This window comes from Rhinolophus sinicus, chromosome 1 (genome assembly GCF_057876585.1).
Source record: "Rhinolophus sinicus isolate RSI-liver-muscle chromosome 1, RSI-T2T, whole genome shotgun sequence".
Classification (NCBI taxonomy): domain Eukaryota; kingdom Metazoa; phylum Chordata; class Mammalia; order Chiroptera; family Rhinolophidae; genus Rhinolophus; species Rhinolophus sinicus.
In genome coordinates this window covers 24,668,269-24,687,607 of record NC_142501.1, presented here as the reverse complement: position 1 = coordinate 24,687,607, position 19,339 = coordinate 24,668,269, and the positions used below count along the sequence as shown (strand labels likewise).

General features: G+C 49.3%; 1 protein-coding gene across 3 annotated transcripts in view; it reads right to left on the bottom strand.

Annotated features, from left to right (window-relative positions):
• Positions 1 to 13,593, bottom strand: part of NTF3 (neurotrophin 3) — a 66,893-nt gene extending 53,300 nt beyond the window's left edge. Inside the window, exon 1 of one of the 3 annotated variants that reach the window (XM_074326159.2) lies at positions 13,197 to 13,593. In XM_074326159.2, coding sequence (XP_074182260.1) covers positions 13,197 to 13,208 — 12 coding nt within the window. In that variant the 5' untranslated portion in view covers positions 13,209 to 13,593. Of the gene's footprint in view, positions 1 to 11,379; positions 11,944 to 13,196 lie in introns of those variants that run through there. The other 2 variants (XM_074326160.2, XM_019754341.3) reach the window with 2 other exon arrangements.
• Between the last annotated feature and the right edge of the window lie 5,746 nt (positions 13,594 to 19,339).

Genomic DNA, 19,339 nt, shown 5'->3' with positions numbered 1-19,339 from the left:
TTTGACTGAAGTACTATGCAGACAGCTTTTGGAAGGAAGGGCCAGGTGATGCACAGAGAGAAGCAGCATGGCCGACGTCTCCCGAAGCCGTTCACCCCCTGGTATTTGTATAGCACCTGAGATTCCTCTGGGGAAAGCCTCTCTCTCTCCCACTGTGTGTGCAGTTGTCAGGACAGGACCACACCTTGAGGTGCCCCTCCCTGCATGGGACCCTAGTGGGACTCTGGCGCTATTGCTCTTTGACAAGCTGGAACCAGGAGCCACCTCCTACTGCGTGTAAGTGGGGTACCCAATGCAGCATCAGGAATGGAGGACCCTCAGACAGCAAGACCCACAGCCTTGGGTCACAGGACGGGGGTGGGGGTGGGGGGAGGAAGGGGTTGGTAGACCTCAGGCCTCCTAGGTCTCGGAACTCCCAGTGGAGCCCGTTCTACGACGTCATACGGCTCTCTCAGGAGGCTCTCACGGAACCCTGGGCTTGCTAACAGCAGACCTGAGTCAAGCTGCCCACACTTATCTTTCCCAACCACCCAACCTGCAAGGACGCCCCCTTCCTCCAAACTCCCAGAGCCTCTGTGGTCCCTGCCACTCGTGTGCCACTTACCGGACACATCCTGCCGCACCCTATCGTCTATTTCTCCACAAGTCTGTCCTGAATTCCCAACTAGAGTGCGAGGCTCACGGGAGTAGGGCCATGCCTTTCACCTCGTGGTATTCCACGTGGTACTTAGCACGGCAGCTCAGGAGGGTCAGGAAAGACATGAGGCCCCCTTAAAATGACACTTTTGTTAAGCAGATAAGAAAAACATCTAACAGATGTGTTGTTTTTGAAAGGCTCCCTCCTAAATTCCAAAGAAATTACTAAATAAGGACCTGATGTCTATTCTATTTTTCCTGGTATCTGAACCAATTAAAAACAGGATGTGAAAAAAAAAAAAAAAAGCCATGGAGCTCACTAAGCAGGAGGGACTCAGAGGACAGAAGTGGACAGTAGATGGCAGTCTGTCTCTGTGTCAGAAGTGGTCACAGAGACAATACACTGTGCACTGAGGCAGCAGTGAGAGCAGACGTGCCTGTCTCCGCAGACAGCAGCCATGAGCAGGAGACTTCTGACAAGCATACCTGCGAGCCCACACACCTACACATCCAAGCCCCAGCACCTTCCCCAAGCTCTCCCCACGAGGAATCAAGGGCACACATCACAATGGATTCTGAGATGCTCAGAGACTTGGTCTGGCATTGGGAATGCAGGGACCAGAACACCACTGTCCTGCTGAAGTGAACACTAGACACAGACCCTTCAGCTTGCTGTTGACCAGAGGATCCTCCATCATCATTCACACTAAAAAACAATACTCACTTCAGTTGGGACCCCTGCATTTGACCTTCCATGCTCACACTGGCCCTCCAGGAGCGCAATGATGTAACCCAGCTGGTCTTCCTCACCAGCTCCTAGATCTTCCAAATCAGAGCTGCAGCATTCACCTCACCTCTTCTCCAACATCTAGCAGAGGGCCTGAGACTTAGCAGGTTTCAACAGGATGCTTACTGAATAATCTTCAAACATGTGCTTTCCGAGTGCCTAGACATAAATTGCCCTATTTCACGTGCAATGACACCCAATTTCCCTGTGACCAAAAGCCCAAATTTGCAGAAGAGCTAAGCAGACTAAGACAATGGGGTAGAGGGGTCTCTAAAGAGACAAAGAGCAGCTTTCCGGGAGAGCAGGCAGTGAGCTTCATGACCTCAGGCCTGGGACAGAGAGCGTGGCTCTGGACCCTCAGCAAGTGCATCACCTCTCTGAGCCCGGACTCTTACCCCTGCACAGTCTGGACTCACTATGGCCTGTTACGCATTCATTCACCCAACACATTTCTGTAGCAGACACTGGTCAAGGTGCTGAGGGACACAAAGATGAAAAGATGAGATCCCCTTTCTCCACAGAGCTCATGTTCTATTGAGAAGATAGAAATGCAAATAAAACTGTCCTTGCTAAGTGGCATCACACAGGGAAGCTGGGGAAGGAGCCCCAGGCTCTCTGGGGAAGGCAGGGGGGCTTCCCAGCCAAGGTAATGGTGAAGCAAAGATGTGAAGGATGACGCCCATACCCTTGGTGGAGATGGAGGGGAAAGCATTCTAAACACAATGTGCACACAGAACATATCCTCCAAGGCCGTCTCAAATTCAAGAACAGATGTATATTCCTGTCACTCATATCATTCTGCAAGGCACATTTCCCTCTACATTGAAGTCATATCCTCTTATGGAGCCATCCATCTAGGTTTTTCTACTAATCCCAAATTCACACCGTAAAAATGATGAGGCAGGAAAGACTTTAGGGATGACCAAAGCCAGTAGCCCATCACTCTCTCACTTAACACACAAGGAAAGTGAAACCTGGTGTAGTTCAGGGACTCCCCTAAATTCACAGTCTCTGGTAGAGTTAGCAGTAGAATCTGGACTCCTTGCTCTTAGTTTGGGATCTTTCTGATTTAGCTTACTGAATTCAGCTACCCACAGACAATTTTATCTCACACAAATCTCTCCCTATGCTCCTAACTTCCAATCGGAGATATGCCACAAATCTGGCAAGCTTGCTTCTTCAGCACGTTGTAAACACGCACTCATCCATATGCTCAATAAGTCAGCTGGCACCACATAACTTAATTTCTTCCTCCTCCTCCCCTCCACATTTGTGCCTGTAAGTTCTCCAGACCAGCGGGGCTACCTGGAAGCCCCAGGCCTGGGCCACAGCAAGGCTTAGGGACCAGCAGGATCACAGAATGTGGGCTGTCACAACTGGCAGGATCCATTTGACCTTCTAGTGAATCTAAGCCCCTCCTTTTCCAGAAGAAGAAACAGAGGCCCGTGAAGCAGGAGTGATTTGCTGCAGTCCACACAGCTAGTTTGAGCCCTTTGCAAAGAGAAGTGTGGCAGGCTGTTTGAGGTAGCAAGCTGGGTGTCAGGGGAGCTGGGCTCCTTCCCCATCATGGACCACACTTATTGGGAACCAGGTGATTTCCAGAGCTGCATTTTCCTCTTGAGCTCAGTGGAAGCAGGGGACGTGCCCTGTGAACCATCAAGAGTAGATCTGCTAGACACAGGATAGAAATAATCCCAGACTGAGAAAGTGAAACATATTCCCTAAGGGATCATTTGGAACCAGAGGGGCAGATATTTTTAAATGCTGGGGGCTTAGACCTAGAAACAGGGCGGGCGTAGGGAAGTAAATTGCAAGGAGCTGGCTATCGTCAAAAAATAGTCATAGAAGGGTTATGTTATCTTATAAAGAAGAAAAGCAACATGTTACACATGAAAAGTTGTTCTAAACAAAGTATAAACACATATTTTTGGAGCACCTTCAACCTCATGAGCATTAGGTTAGTGTTGTGCATTTATTTGCACACCGCGATACCTTTAGCAACAAAACATCTTTCTCATGAATTGCCTTGAAGATGAGTGTGCATAATGGTGGTGGGGAAATCAGTGGAGGGAGAAAGAAGAACAAGAACTTTCAGTCACAGCCTTCACAGATAGCAACATGCACCCCCAAGCACCCTTCTGGCTTCCTTACCTCTGATACTGCCAAGAGAGAAGGGCATGCAGCAGGCATGTGCCAGGGCTGGAGGGCACTACAGCTGCTCTGCTCTGCATCAAACAGAGCCTGGGGGCCCCAGTTCTTAGCAGCAGCAACCCCTGCCTCCAGCCTCTCAGCACAAAAATCTATGTTCACGTTGGCCCTGGTATAAATGGAGGGAATTCCTTAGCCTACCAAGGAAAGCCACTTTCCAAATTCTGAAAAGCCCTCATGGTCTCCATTCAGATTCTCTTTAACTTGGTTCTGTGCAACCCTTATCACAGGGCTCAACAATGCTGGGACCGACCACCTCCCGTAGGTGTGTGGTTCAAAACCAGATGTCGAGCTTCAATCTTTTTAGGGTTTAAATCAAACCTAGGCCATTGTGGCTTAAATCAATATCCCCATTCTGAAGGGCAGATGCCCTTGTCAACAGAATGGGAAGTAAAGTGGGGGATGCAAATGGGAGCTAAGACAGATCTGACACACGCTTGCCAGCAGGTGGCTAGAAAGCCTCAATGTTTGTCTTTCAAGTAAAAATGAATCTTCAGTGGAGCAGGTTACCCTGTGGGGTGACAGACTTTGCAGAGGACTATCGAACAATCTTCCATCTGGATGACACCATACAATGCAGAAAACAGAATCTGACTGGCAGGTGATGGACTTAGGATGGACACCGGCTTCAGGACAGAAAGCCAGCACACCACCTAGTTGTATAAGTATAAGCATATTCCTTAACCTCATGTAACCTCAGTATCCTCATCTGTAAATGAGATTGTTTGGGGCATTGATGCCATGCAATATTTCTAATCCTACCCAGTAAGTAGGCAAGTATTAAATATCATCATTATCATCATCACCATCATCATCATCAATCATCTTAAAGGTGGGTACTTAGTCAGAAGCACTGACACTAAAAGGCATTCATGTGGAAACTGGATGACTAATTAGCATCAGGCCGACCAGAAAGCCAAACCCAACCCCTTTCAACTCTGTATACACTGTGCAGGCTAAGCCAACTTTGCGAACATGCTTGGCCAAAACAAAACACTATGGCAAATTCTTTGCATGCCTTTTTGCCTTTGACTCAGCCATTCCCCAAAGATACAAAAACGGGAGCTCATTTAGGGTGTGCCAAGATGCACTTCAAGCAAGGCATACTAGGACTGATTGAGTGGGATGGTGGGGCTACTGTAGAATCCTAGGATGGTAGGCTTGGAATGGGACTTGGAGATATTCTAGTTTAAGCCCTTCATTTACAGATGGGTAAATCAAGGCCTGGAGAGAACATCCAGGGTCTCACAACAGCTGATTAGTGACAGAGCTCAGTCTCAAGTTAGGTCCCCCACCTCCAACTGGCAGGCTTTCTGCTGCCCCATGCAGCTGAAGACTTTCTGTTGCCCTATGCTGCTTAAGACCACCTTGGCCTGGAATCTTTTGAGATCAGTAAGCTACCATTTACTCCTACAGCTCTGGCCTTGAGTGAGCAAGAACCTCAATCCTTTTCAATTCTTTCTGACTGACCAAATCTATAAAAGATCTGGGGCTCAACAAATGTCTTCTCTGAGATACTGCTAAAAGGTGAGCAACCACAACAGACCCCACCCAATCTCACTTCAAAATCTGTCCTTCTCCAGCTAAACCACAGTTACAGTCAGAGGTGTGTCCTGTGGGGATGCCAGAGGCACAGACAGCCTCTGGTGGTTCCTAGTGAAGATTGCTTGAGAAGGACCACAGCACAGAGGAGGACATGACACAGCCGATGCATTCTGACCACCCAGGGGTGCATGCACTCTCCAGCCCTTGGTATTTTTAGGTAGAGTGAAAGGCTGAGCTGTGGAAAATGATCAACCACAGAAAAAATACTTTAAAGATCTTGGGCCATCTACATGTGCTTTCACAGGTTTTAAAGTGCGTCCTCTGAAAGGTTTCCTTTGCCCAGCCTTGGTATTAATAGAAATCTGCCCAGGCAAGAGTGGAGGTCCTATCCACAATGGCCTCATACTTAAAAGCTCACACATCCTCCACCTCCACATAAAAATGATCTGAAAGAAGCTGCTCCCAACTTTTCCACAAGCTGGCCCTTTCGCAAGAAGCACTATGATGACAGCCCAATCTGAGAAAGATCCCCATTTACCTGTCACCCAAAGCATAAACTCTACAAATGCATCCTGCCCACCCAGAGCCACTCTGTGCTCACGCATCATCCCCCCGCACACACACACACACATCCCGTGCTCTCCTCTCACTCTGCACATGCCTGTCCACGCACAAAGTACATCCACAGACCTTATCAGCAGCGCCACACGGGGCTTAGGCTTGTCTCCAGTAGAAGACTTGGTCCTTCTCCAACAAACTCAATTTTAAATAAAACTAAATCTAAAACCCTAGCAACGGTCATTAGTTCAACCCACCGCCAGAAACTGCCTGCCTCATTAAAGAGTAAAAGAGCAGCTGGTGAGGTCTTGAAGCAGGGTGGTGGGTTTTAAAGACCTTCTGTGTCGGCCTGACTCCCCTCTCTCACTTCAGCCAACACGTGGATTTACATTCCCTCCTGTCGGAGTGGGACTAACTGCTCAGGAAAAGGTTTGGAGAAGCCCGGAGCAGAAGCTGCCTGCTCAATTAATCGTCCTGAATGGAGGGGAAGAGGAGAGGCCTGAATATGTGATCCATCTGGGAGTGGAATTGCAGAGATGGGAAATGTTATGTAATTAAACTCTGCTGGCCTGTCCTGCCTGGGGAATGTGAGACCCATCAGCAGTGACCTCTTCCAATCAACTTAATTGGCCCAATCTCGCCAAGAAAAGCAACAGAATTGGTTTAGTGCCTCATGGAAATAGCTTAGCTCCTGACTATTTATGGCCACTGAACTCAAGGATGGGAGTCTGACTGTGAGCCAGGAGTTGACAGCATGTACTGACTTCTGGGAGGACTCGGAGGCTTCAGTGGGTTTCCTCGCCCTTCTGTGCCTCCATGTCTGTCTCTGGGGAAAGTCGCTATACCAACTTGCGGCACTGCATGCAGCCTGTTCACATATCTAAAGGCTGTTGCCTGCCAGGGACCCATAGTTTAGAGAAAAACAGGTCTTCATAGTAACCCAGGATGGCTGGGCTTTGCTCCTCTTTTATTCAAATATGCCAAGGATAATTACTATTTTCTGTGTTCTCAAAGTCACATTCATTCTGGAGTCGTGGTCTGCACAGCTGTTAAAGAATAGGACAATGCTGTCTCTGATAATTAATAACATTGAGTTTGGACCACTTTTCTTATGAATAGTTCAAAGACCTTTTATGAACACGGATTTCCATCAAGCATAATCTAGGTTTGGCTACCTCCATTTTATGGATGAGTAAACTGAGGCAGTTATATAAAGTTCTACTTGCACAGTGGCTAAGCAGCAGACATGCAGAGGGCATTAAGACGATTTCACCAACTTGCCCCATCATGGGGAAGAGGTATAGATCCCATTTTTATAATGGTTCACATACATACTAGCACCTGCATTCGATTAGACTTCATCTCAGTGTAAAGCTTTGTACTCCAATGTCAGCTCACCAAGCTTTGGTTGGGGGGAAGCAGCGTGAACTTTGCTCCTCACTGAGGCATCACAGACATTGCCATTTTATTATATAAAAGGTGAAATGAAACAGAGGATCAGGAAAAAAAAAAAAGAAAAGAAACAGAGGATCAGAGAGATGAGAACTTTCCCAAAGTCACACTGCTCGACAGGGGTAGAGTGGGACTAGAATAAGGCATTCTCACTGGGGAGTCTCCCCCCTCCACCACACACCCTCAGAAATATCTACCACCAGATCTTCTGACGAATGGTCAAACCCTGGATCAGTTCTCTCTTACATAAATGAATTTCCCCTTAAAATAAGGCTGAACGTCAAAATGGTACAGCTATAATTTCATGAATTCAAGAATGTCACAAGTCAGAAAAAGTCCCCCCAAGTATGTGCCCTCATATGATTAGAGCCTAATAAATGAGGTTCCCTGTCACCTGGTTCAGACAAGCAAGTACGTACAGCCAAAGCACACCCCTCTCGCTGCTCTGATCTAGTTACCTCACTAGCTCTGTCAGGGTATGAACCCAACCAACATCATGCTCCTCTCACTTCCTGAAGGCTCCCGAAGCCTACAGACCTCCTTTTATCTGTACCTTTTTAACTTAAGATGCATATCCGAGCATCCAAGACAATTTTCATCCTTCCTCAGACACACAGAATTCCTGCAAAAACATACATCCAACCCCTCACAGGAGCCAGAATATATACCCTTTCTATTCTCCTAGCTAGGTTTCTCCTAGTCACTTAACTCCAGCCCCATTGTTGTGTGTGTGTGCGTGTGTGTGTGTGTGTGTGATACACACACACACACGTGCACACACTCCAGGTTAGTTTTATACTCATGGCCCAGAAAACATCAAAGACTAACAAACACTCCCAACCCTCATCTTCCCTGATCACTGCTTCACCCTTCTCCAGGTCCACACAGCAAGTCTTATTTCTGCTAATAAGTAGGCACTACACACACTCAAACTCACTCTTCATTGGGGACCTGCATTCTGACCTAGACTGTGGCACGCCACCCATCCCTGTTCCCAGCCCACACCCCCTACAAAAAACAGTGATTCTCTTTAGCTCACTCCCCGACACACAAAACTATACGCCATCCCTATCTTTACACCCTCTTTTTACAAAACCACAGATATATTTCAAGACAGCTTCCCTTTGGCCCCCAAGATCCATAAACATCTCGAGAAACTGAATTATAGTTTTTGAAGAAACCTCAACTAGCATTGAGCTGGCTTCATTCCTCCTGACAAAAATCGCAACAGTGAGCTGTGCCCCAAGAAAGAATTTTTTCCAGGGCACAGCTCCACGGCTCAGTACTCGGCAATGGGCTGAGCATCCGGCAGTCATCCCACAAATTTTAATTGATAACCAATATTAATTGACAGTGAATTCCTCTATTAAATAAGAAACCCATTAAACAGCATAATATAGGATGCATTTCTGCCACTAGGTATGCAAAACATTTCCTCCAGCACTCCACCCCCATGCACACATCTTCTCTGATCCCACTGGGTGTGAACACACACGACTTCTCCCCTTAAATGTATATCCCTCATTCTAAGCCTTTTCCAATTCCTTGCTCTCTGGGGAACTGGGGAGAGAGAGAGAGAGAGAAGGCAAAAGCTAACCCAGCATCCTTCCTGACCAGTCTTCCCACAATGAGAATCCGAGCCCACACTCTTCTATCCCCCGTGTACTCCAACGTCATCCCAGCCAAACTTCCCAGAGAATACTCATCAAGTTCGCACCCTGCTCTCCTCAGATAATCTTTCCCCGCCTCCACACATATCCCTGGTAATCCTGAGCCCCCCCCCCCCATACTCGTCCACCTTTCACTCCCACACACAGCCCAGCAGCCCTCCCACACCACACCCACTGCATGTGTCTGTGCAGGCATGCACAAGCCATCTGTCTTCAACACACTGCACCTCTCCTCCTGCTCTAACACCCTTCGCAGGCACAGATTTCTCATTAGCTACACCTATGTTCCCACATGCTCTCCTCTCCTGCCAGTCACACACATGCCCATCACACACACTCCTCAGAAACACCTCCACGGCACACGGGGCACAGGGGAGCTCCTGCTCTCTGGCCACGCACACCCAGCCCGCCTCCATGCACACCCTCAGGCAGAGACTTTTCATCATGAACCGCCTTCCCTGAGGGAACGGGGCATCCAAGGGTCCGGAGCTAACCTCCATAGGCCCACAGACCCCGTCCTCACGGAAGCGGTCTTCCACTTCTAGCTACAATGCAGTCCTCACCGACACGCGCCCTACTGCACCCCTCTCTCCCCGGCTTCCTACTTTCCTCCAACACTGTTCACAGAGCCTTTCTTTTCATCTCTCCCCACTTCCAAAGTCGTACCCAGGACTCAGTGTTTGAGCCCAAGCCAGAGGCTGCTGGATTTTATCCCCTGAGTTCTACCGCTCAACTTTCTTTGTGCAACATGTCAGGAAGGAATTGGGGGGCGGGGGGGGGGGGCAGCCTGAGTCTGACGGAGGATTTCTGAGCGCGGTGAAAACAGTACCCTCGGAAAAGTTCCCTCTCTGTTACCCCTGTCTCCCATCCTGACGTTTAGGGCAGAGGGCTGAGCTGTTTTTCTTGCTCTCTGTTCTGTCGGCTGGGAGAGGGTATTTCTTTCTTTAAAAGCAGGTAGCCCAGCACCTTCTCTAATCGGCTGAGTTGCAAACATCAGACTCCAGGAGTGACACCCACCCCCTTTTAGTTCCGTCCCCCACCCGGTCCCCCAGCTCCCGCCCCCTGCTCTTCACACACATAAACAAGTCCACGGGGCGCAGTCTCCGAGCTCTCCAGCTGAGCCCAGCGCTCAGGCTGCTTCTAGGCAGCTGGCTCAGCTCAGACTCTGAACCTGCCGCCCGCCGCCAGAGGTCGAGACCAGGCGATCCGGTTCCGTGTTTTTCTCCACCTGGAATCTCCCCGAGCCACGGATCCAATGAGAGGGATCCTCACTAGTCGGCGCAGGGGTCTCAGTTCCGTGCGTTCGAAGCGCAGATGAGGAACGCAGCAGACAAACTCCCCCAAAGAAGCAGCTCCTCCTCGCAGCGCACCCACTCGCGCCCGAAAGTAACAAGCAGAGTCCCCTTCCCCACCCCAGGCCCTCTTTTCCCGAACTTTAAACTCCCAAGCTCCCCAAATTTCATTAGGAGTATGGGTAGAGCTCTGGGACAATGGAGCAAGTTGAACCTTTGTGGGCCCTTGTAACTCCGACCTAGCTCCGCGGGTTCCTGGGTCTCCCAGCCTTCCCACACCTCCGCCTCAAGTTCCTAGAGCCGGCTGGGAGAAACCTCAAGGAATTCCCCAGAGATGGCCCGGCCCCGGTGCCCGACGCTCCTCGGCGGGGTCGCAGATGCTCCGGCCGCGCACGGAGCTCCATCTGCGCAGAGACGAAGGGTAGGGGGTAGCTGTGGGGTGGGCGCTGGCCAAGACCTGCCCGGGGTGTGGGGTAGTTTCCGAGAAAAGCTTTCCGCGGAGGGAGGGGGCTCCAAAGCAGGTACTCCGCTCCGGGCAAGCAGTCTCAACTCCCCAAACTGGGAAGCGAACCTCTAGGTCCTGAGCTCCGAGTCCCCTCCCCCAGCCCACGCCCCGGCCGGGGCACCGGGAGGCATGCGGAGAACTCCTAGCGGCCGGGAGCCCGGTGCGGGGCGCGTGCCGGGGAGTGGCGGCGGCACCTCGCCTCTTCCTTGCCCCGGATCTGTCTGCCACCCCCTTTTGTTACAGGATGCGCGGGGAGCCTTCTCTACAGGAGCACACGCGTGTGTTGGGGAGTTGGGGCGGGGGGGGTTGGCGGTTCTGCTGAATCCTTTCCCTGCCCTTCCACCGTCCCCATTTCCCCTCGCCTCCGCCCCCCGTTTCCAACCCAGGTCCCTTAAACCTGATCACTTTCCCAGATATTGGGTGGTTTCTCGGGCAGCCGAGGGATGAGAGAGAGGAGGTGGGGAGGAGTGTGAGTGTGAGTGTGAGTGTGTGTGAGTGTGTGTGTGTGCATTTGTGTGTGTGGGGGGGGAGGTGTGGTTGCGCTCGGCCGGGGCTGATTCCCAGCACAAACTTCGGGGAAGGCACAAGCCCGGGAAAGTAGTGCAGCGCGATGGGGGTGGGGCGAGGTGCGGAGTGGGAGCCCCTGTGTTACTCCACTGGAAAAAAAAAGCCCACGAGGCCCCCCAGCCCCGAACCTGCCTACCCAACGCGCCCGCCTCCCCTTACCGTGGCAGAAGTAACCATGGCATCCGTGTGACTGTTTCCAGGGACGTCGACATGAAGAGAAAGGTAGACGAAAGCTCGGTCATTCAAAGTCGCCCCCACCCCGCCGCCGCCACTACCCAGCAGGGGGAAAAACAGAAGGAGAAAGGAAAACAACGGAGAAAACTAGTTGTGCCGGGCTCTCTCGCGGGGCCGCGCGCGGAGCTGTTCGGTAGGGAGAGAACCCTTCAACTCTGAGTCCCGCGAACATAATCTGCGCGGTTATAACCAGCCAACCCAGCAGATGGCTCCCTGCTCAGCGCCTTAACCCCTTACGCGCCGCGCCGCCCGCCCCCGCGCCCGGCCCGCGGTGACTCGCCGGCCTGCTCCCCAGCGCCCCTCAGCCTGGGTTCTGGGGGCCGGCGAGGGGACGGGGTCATGTCTCCTAGCCCTTCTTAAAGAAAAACACAAAACACATCCAAACGAGTCGTCTGCTTCAATCTCCCCCTTGATTTCCCTTTTAGAGACCCAGGAAAAAAACGAAATAGTCAACTTTTGACTATATTTTACATGTTCACATCTTCAGCTTGTCTTATTTGTTGTTTTTCTTTAAATTTTCTTTTTCTTTTTAATAAAGATTTTCTTCACTAGGCAGAAAGGCCTTTCTTGCCCCCTTTCTCTGGGCAGCTTGGGTGTAATGTGTAAACTCCTCCAAACCTTAGACCCTTTCAGTTCCAGATCTCTCCCCACCCCCTATCAAGCCCACCCGTCACTCCTTCCCCCACCCCCCAACACGAACACGCCCAAGGACACTCGCTCCCCAGCGAACTCGCTGCTGCTCGTGGGGATCAGTACCCTGGGCGCTGTGCAGACGGTCGAGGGAGATCAAGTCAGAGAGGTATTGGGGGAGGGAGGGTCTGGGGTCGGGGGACCAAGGGAGGGTGTGCGTGTGCGTGTGTGTGTTTGCGTGAGCTTGAGCGTGAAGGGAGAGGAGGACGGATCCGAGCCTCCCACTTCACCCAGCCTTCCAACTTCTAAGCCCCTTCGTTCCAAACTAGGATCCGGCCGTGCAACCGAGCACCGGCCCAGCACCCACCAGTCTGCACGCGGGGACTGCGCAGGAAGCAGAAAAGGCAGGAAACAGACAGACCTCTTCGTAGACCCCGGAAAGGGGTGACGCTCACTTCCCCACCCGTAGATTTTTTTCGAAGAACGGAGTCGTGAGGTGGGGGTGGGGGTGGGGGCAAAATCTCTTATTTTGAGACAATTTTAACTTCCCATTAGACTTCACTTGTTCTGAGATCGTTCACTCTAAATTTACCGAGTTAAGTCATCTTGCTTTCGTCCATTTGCCTTGGAGAGAAGTGTGTGTGGAGGGGGGGAGTCACTGAAGGGACAACGAGAAATCCAGAGAACCTCAGCAGAATTTTGCGCTCCTGCTCCCCTCCTACTCGGCTCCCCAGGTCGTGGCGTGGCAGACCTCATCTCCAAGCCCCCACCGCCTCCTCCCTGCCATCTCAGCCACTCCTCACCCCATCTCTTGCCAGGACCTTTTGACTCACGTGGGGTTGGAGGGAAGTGGGGACATACCTTGTCTCCTCCCTGCCCTATCATTCCAGGTGTCTAATAAGCAGCCCACTCTATGTTCCGGCTAGGGTCCAGGTTTAAAAAAAAAATCCAAATTCCTTTGACTTGTTTGAAAATTTGGTTAAACCCTCGAGAAGCACCGGCACTGTGCCTACTAGATCAGGCCGAACTCCACGTAGAGAGAGGCTGCGGGGGTCCGAGGGAAGGTAGGAAGGGATGGGGCATCTTGGGGCTGCATACTAAATAGATTGTACCTGCCTCATCATTATCCCGCTGACGGAGGCTGCCACATCGAAAACCGCCAGAAGCGCCCACCGAGGTCCACGGGCGGCACCGCCCGCGCTCCCTGGGAAGAACAGGATTGTCCTTCAGTGCCTCCCTCACCGAGGTCCTCTTCCCGGCCAGATTAGGCTGCTGAGTTGTTCCCTCCACCCGGTACACAGCACCAGGAAGGTTGGATTGGGCGTGCTCTGTTAGGTTCTGGTTTTCTCCCTCGGCTCTGGCCCGCCTCTTTGCCCTCCCTCACTTCCCGATCTTGCCTCCTCACCCCCCACCCCCACCCCCCTTTCAAAAGGGGAGATCCAGGCCCCAGTTTCATCTCCATGGGCCAAGTTCTAGGTCTCTTTTCTCGAGCTGCAGGTCCTGCGGTAACCCGAGGATGGCAGGGAAAGAGGTGGTTGGCTTCTGTTGCAGTGAGGAATGGGTTAAAAACATGTGCGGGCTGATCGGCCTGCAGCTCCTCGGTCACTGGCAGTCTGGAGGGAGGAGGGGCAGGGAAGGGGCAAACCTAATTTTGAAAAATCCGAAGTATAAAAAGAAGAGAAGGCAGCAGTGAGTTTCAGACCGGAATTTGTTCTGCAGATGGCGGTCACTGACTGGCCACCTCACTTTGCCAGGACCTTGGTGATCACAGGAAGCGTTTGTATTGTTTCCCAACTGCAGGGGTTTTGTCCTGAGCTGGTGGGTCTGTCTTTGCGTGCAATCAACACGCCTTGTAATATGAGAGGTGACACCTTAATCTTGCCAAATATGTGTGGTGCCTTGGGGGGGGGGGGGGCGAAGTGGGGGAGAAAGAGGGCGGGGCTGAGGGAAGGAGAGAGCAAGAGTGAGAGAACCAGGCAGAAGCAGAGTGAAAGATCCACTTTTCTCACTTTTTCCCAAATGGACAGCCACCGGCCCTTTCCTCCCTGTGAGAAATTCTTCAGGCGAGCTCCCTGGGACAGCCGCAGTGCCTTACTGTTTGCCCTTCTACTTCAGTGGTAAAGGTTCTCTTCTTCCCTCTAAGGAAGACTAGGACAGCTGCCTAGGTCTTCCTTTTGGTTTCCAAGAGGGTGGCAAGGTGAGAGAAAGGGGCGGCCAAAAAAAAGAGGAGAAAGGTGTATTTTTTTTTAAAAAAAAAGATAGAATAAAAGAGTATTGTATGTAGTAGAGAGTCATTTTGGAATTGCTGAACGTTGTGACTTCCTAAACAGAGAAAAACATTAGTGATATAGACAGCTAAAGCAAAGAGAACTGGGAAGTCCGCTGGTGAGTTCATGCCCTACAGACACTGCTGCCTGTGGACCATGGACGTCTGTCATCCAGAACTGGTTCTTTTATTTTATTAGCTAGGTAATCGCCTCTCTCCACGTTGATTCTGTGGTTAAGGCCTTGGCTGTCCATCTGTTGACTGTATTTTTAGGTTGCTGAACTTTCTCTTTCTCCCTGCTGCTTCTGAGTGTAAGGCCCTGACTCCTGAAAGTGGTTCATGACCGTAGAAACCAGATCTAGTGGTTGAAAGCCCCTTTAAAACTCTCTCCTAAAGCAAATTTCTAGAGGTCGCCTTCTGCCCACCCTTATCTTTTGCAATAGCACCACTCTGTGGTTGAAACACTGAATCGAAACAACATGGAAATGCTGGAAAGAATTATGCCCTTACCTTCTGAGAAGCAGCATTTATCTACTTGATGTTTCAGTTAAGTGGCCTGTGTGTCGGGGCAGTAGCAGCATATGGTTAATTCACTGTGACATGTTGACCCAGGAAATGAGAGAATTGGCCTCCAGCGACCCTTTCCTCTGTGACCATATCGGCAAAAACAAGCCTGGTTATCTCCTCCATGATCATATAGCTAGCCTGGAATGTTTGTCCTCTCTCATTGTGTTCTTTTTCCTGTCTTTGAGGTGGCTAAACTGTACTCCACACCTTAGCTGAGCCTAAAATCTTTGCAAGTTGCCTCTTCTGCTGCTGGAGGGCACTGTGGAGAAGTCTGCCAGAAGGGCTGCAGCTACTTTTCTTGCCCTACCTCATCCATCCCTGCCCTCAATCACTCAGTCAGCGGCTTGAGCTGAAGGAGCCCGAGAGTCTGTTTCTGAAACAATTAAATGGAATGTGAAAGGGGTTTGCACGGGGACTGGGAACTTAAGAATCAGGAAAGGCTGCATGCTACCATGGCTCCTGGCACTCAAAAGATTCCTGGCTGCCCACCCATTACTACATACACGCATACTAACTGCATACACGCATGAACCAACAATCACGCCAGCTTTCGTGCCAATTAGCAGCTCCGCCCAAATGCCCTTAAGAGTCCAGTGTGAGGCATTATTCTTTTTTTTCAAAGTGGGTGCAGTGTCCACAGAACCTGTGACTAGTCTATGTTCATTCAGCAAGCCCCGTCGTCCCTAAAATTTGTATCATCTCGAGAAAGCACAGCTCTGCTGTTATCAGCACTGATCTCTAAGCAGAGCGGGGATACTAGAGATCAAATTCTACCAGCCTCTGTGTGCCCACCCTGCATGTAATAGCTGAGAACACTGAAGCTCCTGCCTCTCAGTGACTTTCCCCAGGGAAAGAGAAAAAAAAAAAAGTAGTAACAGATCAGGAACTAGAACTCACTCAAAAAGTGGATTTTGGAGTCATACAAAGCTGGGTTCCATGCTGCCTTCTTCACCTAGTAGCTGTGTGTCTTTGGACAGGTTCCTGAACTTCTCAGAAGCCATCTGTAATTGTCAGAAACAATGCCAACCTCATAGGATTATGACGACTGAATGAACTAATTTATTTCAAACACTCAGCACACTGCCTGACACAATGTAAGCATTAACTCCCAACCTAATGGTCCTTAAACTGGAAACACTGCCTCCCCACTGGTGGGGGATCTCATCCTTTAGAAAGAAGCTGGACTCTGGAATGTCCTGTTTGTTATTTGTAAGCCATTAAACACTGCATTTCCTTAATGTAAATTCATGGGTATGTATTTTCCCCTATGGACACAGACAGAAAGAAATTAGCAGAATGCAGTACTGGACATATTTAGAATTTATATAGGTTCTGAATGTGGACCTCAAAGAGCATGAAAAACACAATTGAAGGATTTCAAAATTTTATCTTATTCATTCTCTGCCTCTAAGGCAGAACCACCTCATCACTTAAAAGGAAATTCCACCATGTCCTTCAACTCTTAACAGATTGCCTAGTATATTCTTGGTTTGTTGTTATTGCTAATTATGTTCTAGGGCTTACATTGAACAATAAAACGAATTACATTGAACAACAGTGGATCAACTCATTTTGTGAAATAGCATACATATTCTTAATTATGGTTCAAGAAATTACCCATAATGACAGAGGGAAGGTATGTATTCTTACCACACAGGTAGATATAGAAATCATAATAAAGGCTCCTATTTCACTAGTCATGACATGAATTCCTAACCACCCTATAAATTAACTTTATGCTGCACCAAACTCCACTCATAAAAAAAAAAAAAAAATGGCATTAAGGTTTCCTAGGTAACTAATGCATTTCCAAAGGGAATAGGCCTCAGAAGACAAAGAGGGCAGGGAAAAGGGTGGAGGTGGGGACATGAAGAAAAAGAAAAAAACATCAGATTAGACCCATGTGACATAAACAAAATATTTCATGGAGAAGAACGTATAAAGTTTTATTATCTGGGCTCGACATAGATATGGCACTGCCATTAATTCCATCTTCAGACAATGAAATGCTCAATAGGCTATCCCCCCTCATCATGTCTACCAGCATTTCATATTTCAGGTTCAGACTTACACATGTTGAGAGTAATCTCCCTTCCATGCATCAGATGAACTGTGTCCACTCACCAGCCAGCTGTTTCCCGAGCCTTCCACAGTTGCATTTAGACATAACCAAATGCTGAAATACAAGGTCGATTTGGATATTTCAAAATATGTAGATGCGTTTGATCTTAGAGACTCTGAGAACCTTGGAACAGGTCTGTTAGTCTGAGAAGAAGGCTGGGGCCCCAGGGCTGAACTAACAGGTTCCAGGTCCAGTTTCCAAACCCCCAGCATTGTAGTCTTTTCACTGTGGCTTCCTTCATTTGGGGAAGGGTCTGGATGCTAAACATTGAATGCTGAGGAGGAAATGGATGGTGGTAGGTGGAGCTTAGGCTCCAATTTCTGCTGTAAGAACACTGAGTAATCGTGAAAGGCAATGGTATCCGAAGAATCATTAGGGAGCTGGAGACTGGGAGGACCAGAATGGAGAGCTGGCTGGGTCACTGCTTTGAGAGCTAGGGAAATCGCTCAGCTTTTCAGTTCCTTGTTTTTAGCGTGTATTCAAAAGGGGCTTGCCTTCATTTTCTTGTATAACTGGGAATATAATTAAGAAAACAAAGAAACACACTAATTTGAATACAGTTGGGAGTTTTATATTATCTGCTCTCCTCCACCTTCAGGAGCCTGAGTGACATCTCTGAGTGAGAGCTACAGCTGATTATAAGCTACAGCCAGATGACTTCCCTATGTAAAGCATGATGGCAACTCTGAGTTTCCCTGCTGATTCCACAGCAACAGTGTTCCTACCCATTACTACTGGGGCAGTCAGTGAGAGTAAGGTCTGTCTTTTGCACTTGCAGTGGCCTGCTGGAAAAAACGACACAAGATGCAAGTTCGTGGCTAAAAAAGCCAACTGGAAAACTAGGGCTGTTTCAGTCACACAATTCCTACCATTGGGTATTGCAGTCTATGCGGATTTACCTCCGGTTGGGGACTTGAAGTGGGATTAAGGATTAGAAAAATCTTCCAGCCATACCCTCCATTTACAATCCGTACTGGGTAGTAAGGGGTGGGGAAAGTCTGGGAAGCAAATGTGTAGCAATACAAACGTGCAGTTTCCCAAGGATTGAAGGCTAAGTAGAGGTCTCCTTACCCCTAATCAGGAGCCCCATTCGATGTAGCCACGTGAATGACAGTGACAGATAATAAGATATCCTATGAATACTCATCTCCTACACATCTCTCCTCAGAATTTGAGGCTGGGGGCACATAGCAAAGGTCACTTCATCCATCCTCCTGCCCCCAAGACCAACCCTCACTTACCACGGACAAGACAGGTGTGAAGTATGTGGGGTGGGCTGGAAGGCAAAGAAGGCTCATCCTAGTAGCCATGTCTTCTTGAAAACACAGCCCTGCAGCCACTTCTTGTAACATTGTTCTCTCCACTCTGGTGGTCTAGGAAAACGAAGGAAAGAATGCTTCATTAATCACTGAGTCTTTTACTTCAAAGCCCTTGTGCCTAGAGTTCGCACAAAACACTGAACAGAGCTTTTAACAGTTCTTGGGGGCCAAGGAAAGTTGAATTCAAGTTAAAATAAGCTCACATACCTCTGCTATCCCCAACACACACCAACACAACACACACACACAGACACACCCCTGCAGCCACTTCATCTGATGGTTTGCTATATTTACCAGGCACAATTCACTGATGGTTCTGTCCCTGCTCCCACCCTGAGAGCAGGCTGTCCTCAGGCCCCCACTCAGAATGCAAATAATGCTCAAACAACAAAGAGTACCCAAGCCGGGTCTCCTAGAACCATAAGCTCCCAGCACAGGAAGGAATGTCAGCAGGTGGGAACTTTCTTTAAAGATCATCGTCGTCATCATCATCACAGGTAACATTTATCGAGTCTTACTGAGTGCCAGGTACTGTTAATACTATTAGCATTATATGCATTATATGTTTTAAGCACTGTGTGTTTGTATACATGTATACACATGTGTGTGCATGTGTGTGTACATATATCATCACACGTGTGTATGTATATAGACAGATATCTCTCTATGTGTGTATATTAAATATATGTGCATATATATATAATGTACACACACACACACACACACACACACACACACACTGGCCTTAGTGCTAGACTAGGAGACAGAATTCACGTCTGAGCTCCTGTGTGATCTTAGGCCAGTGACCTTTTTAGACCTCAATTTTTCAAATCTGTAAAGTGGAGATAACAATAGTGCAGCTTTTGCAAATTGAGGCATAAAGAGTTTACATGACCTGCCCAAGGATACATGGGTGTGAATGAGTGGCAAAACAGAGGTCTGAACCTCAACTGCCAATCCCTGCTACACCGTCCAACCGTG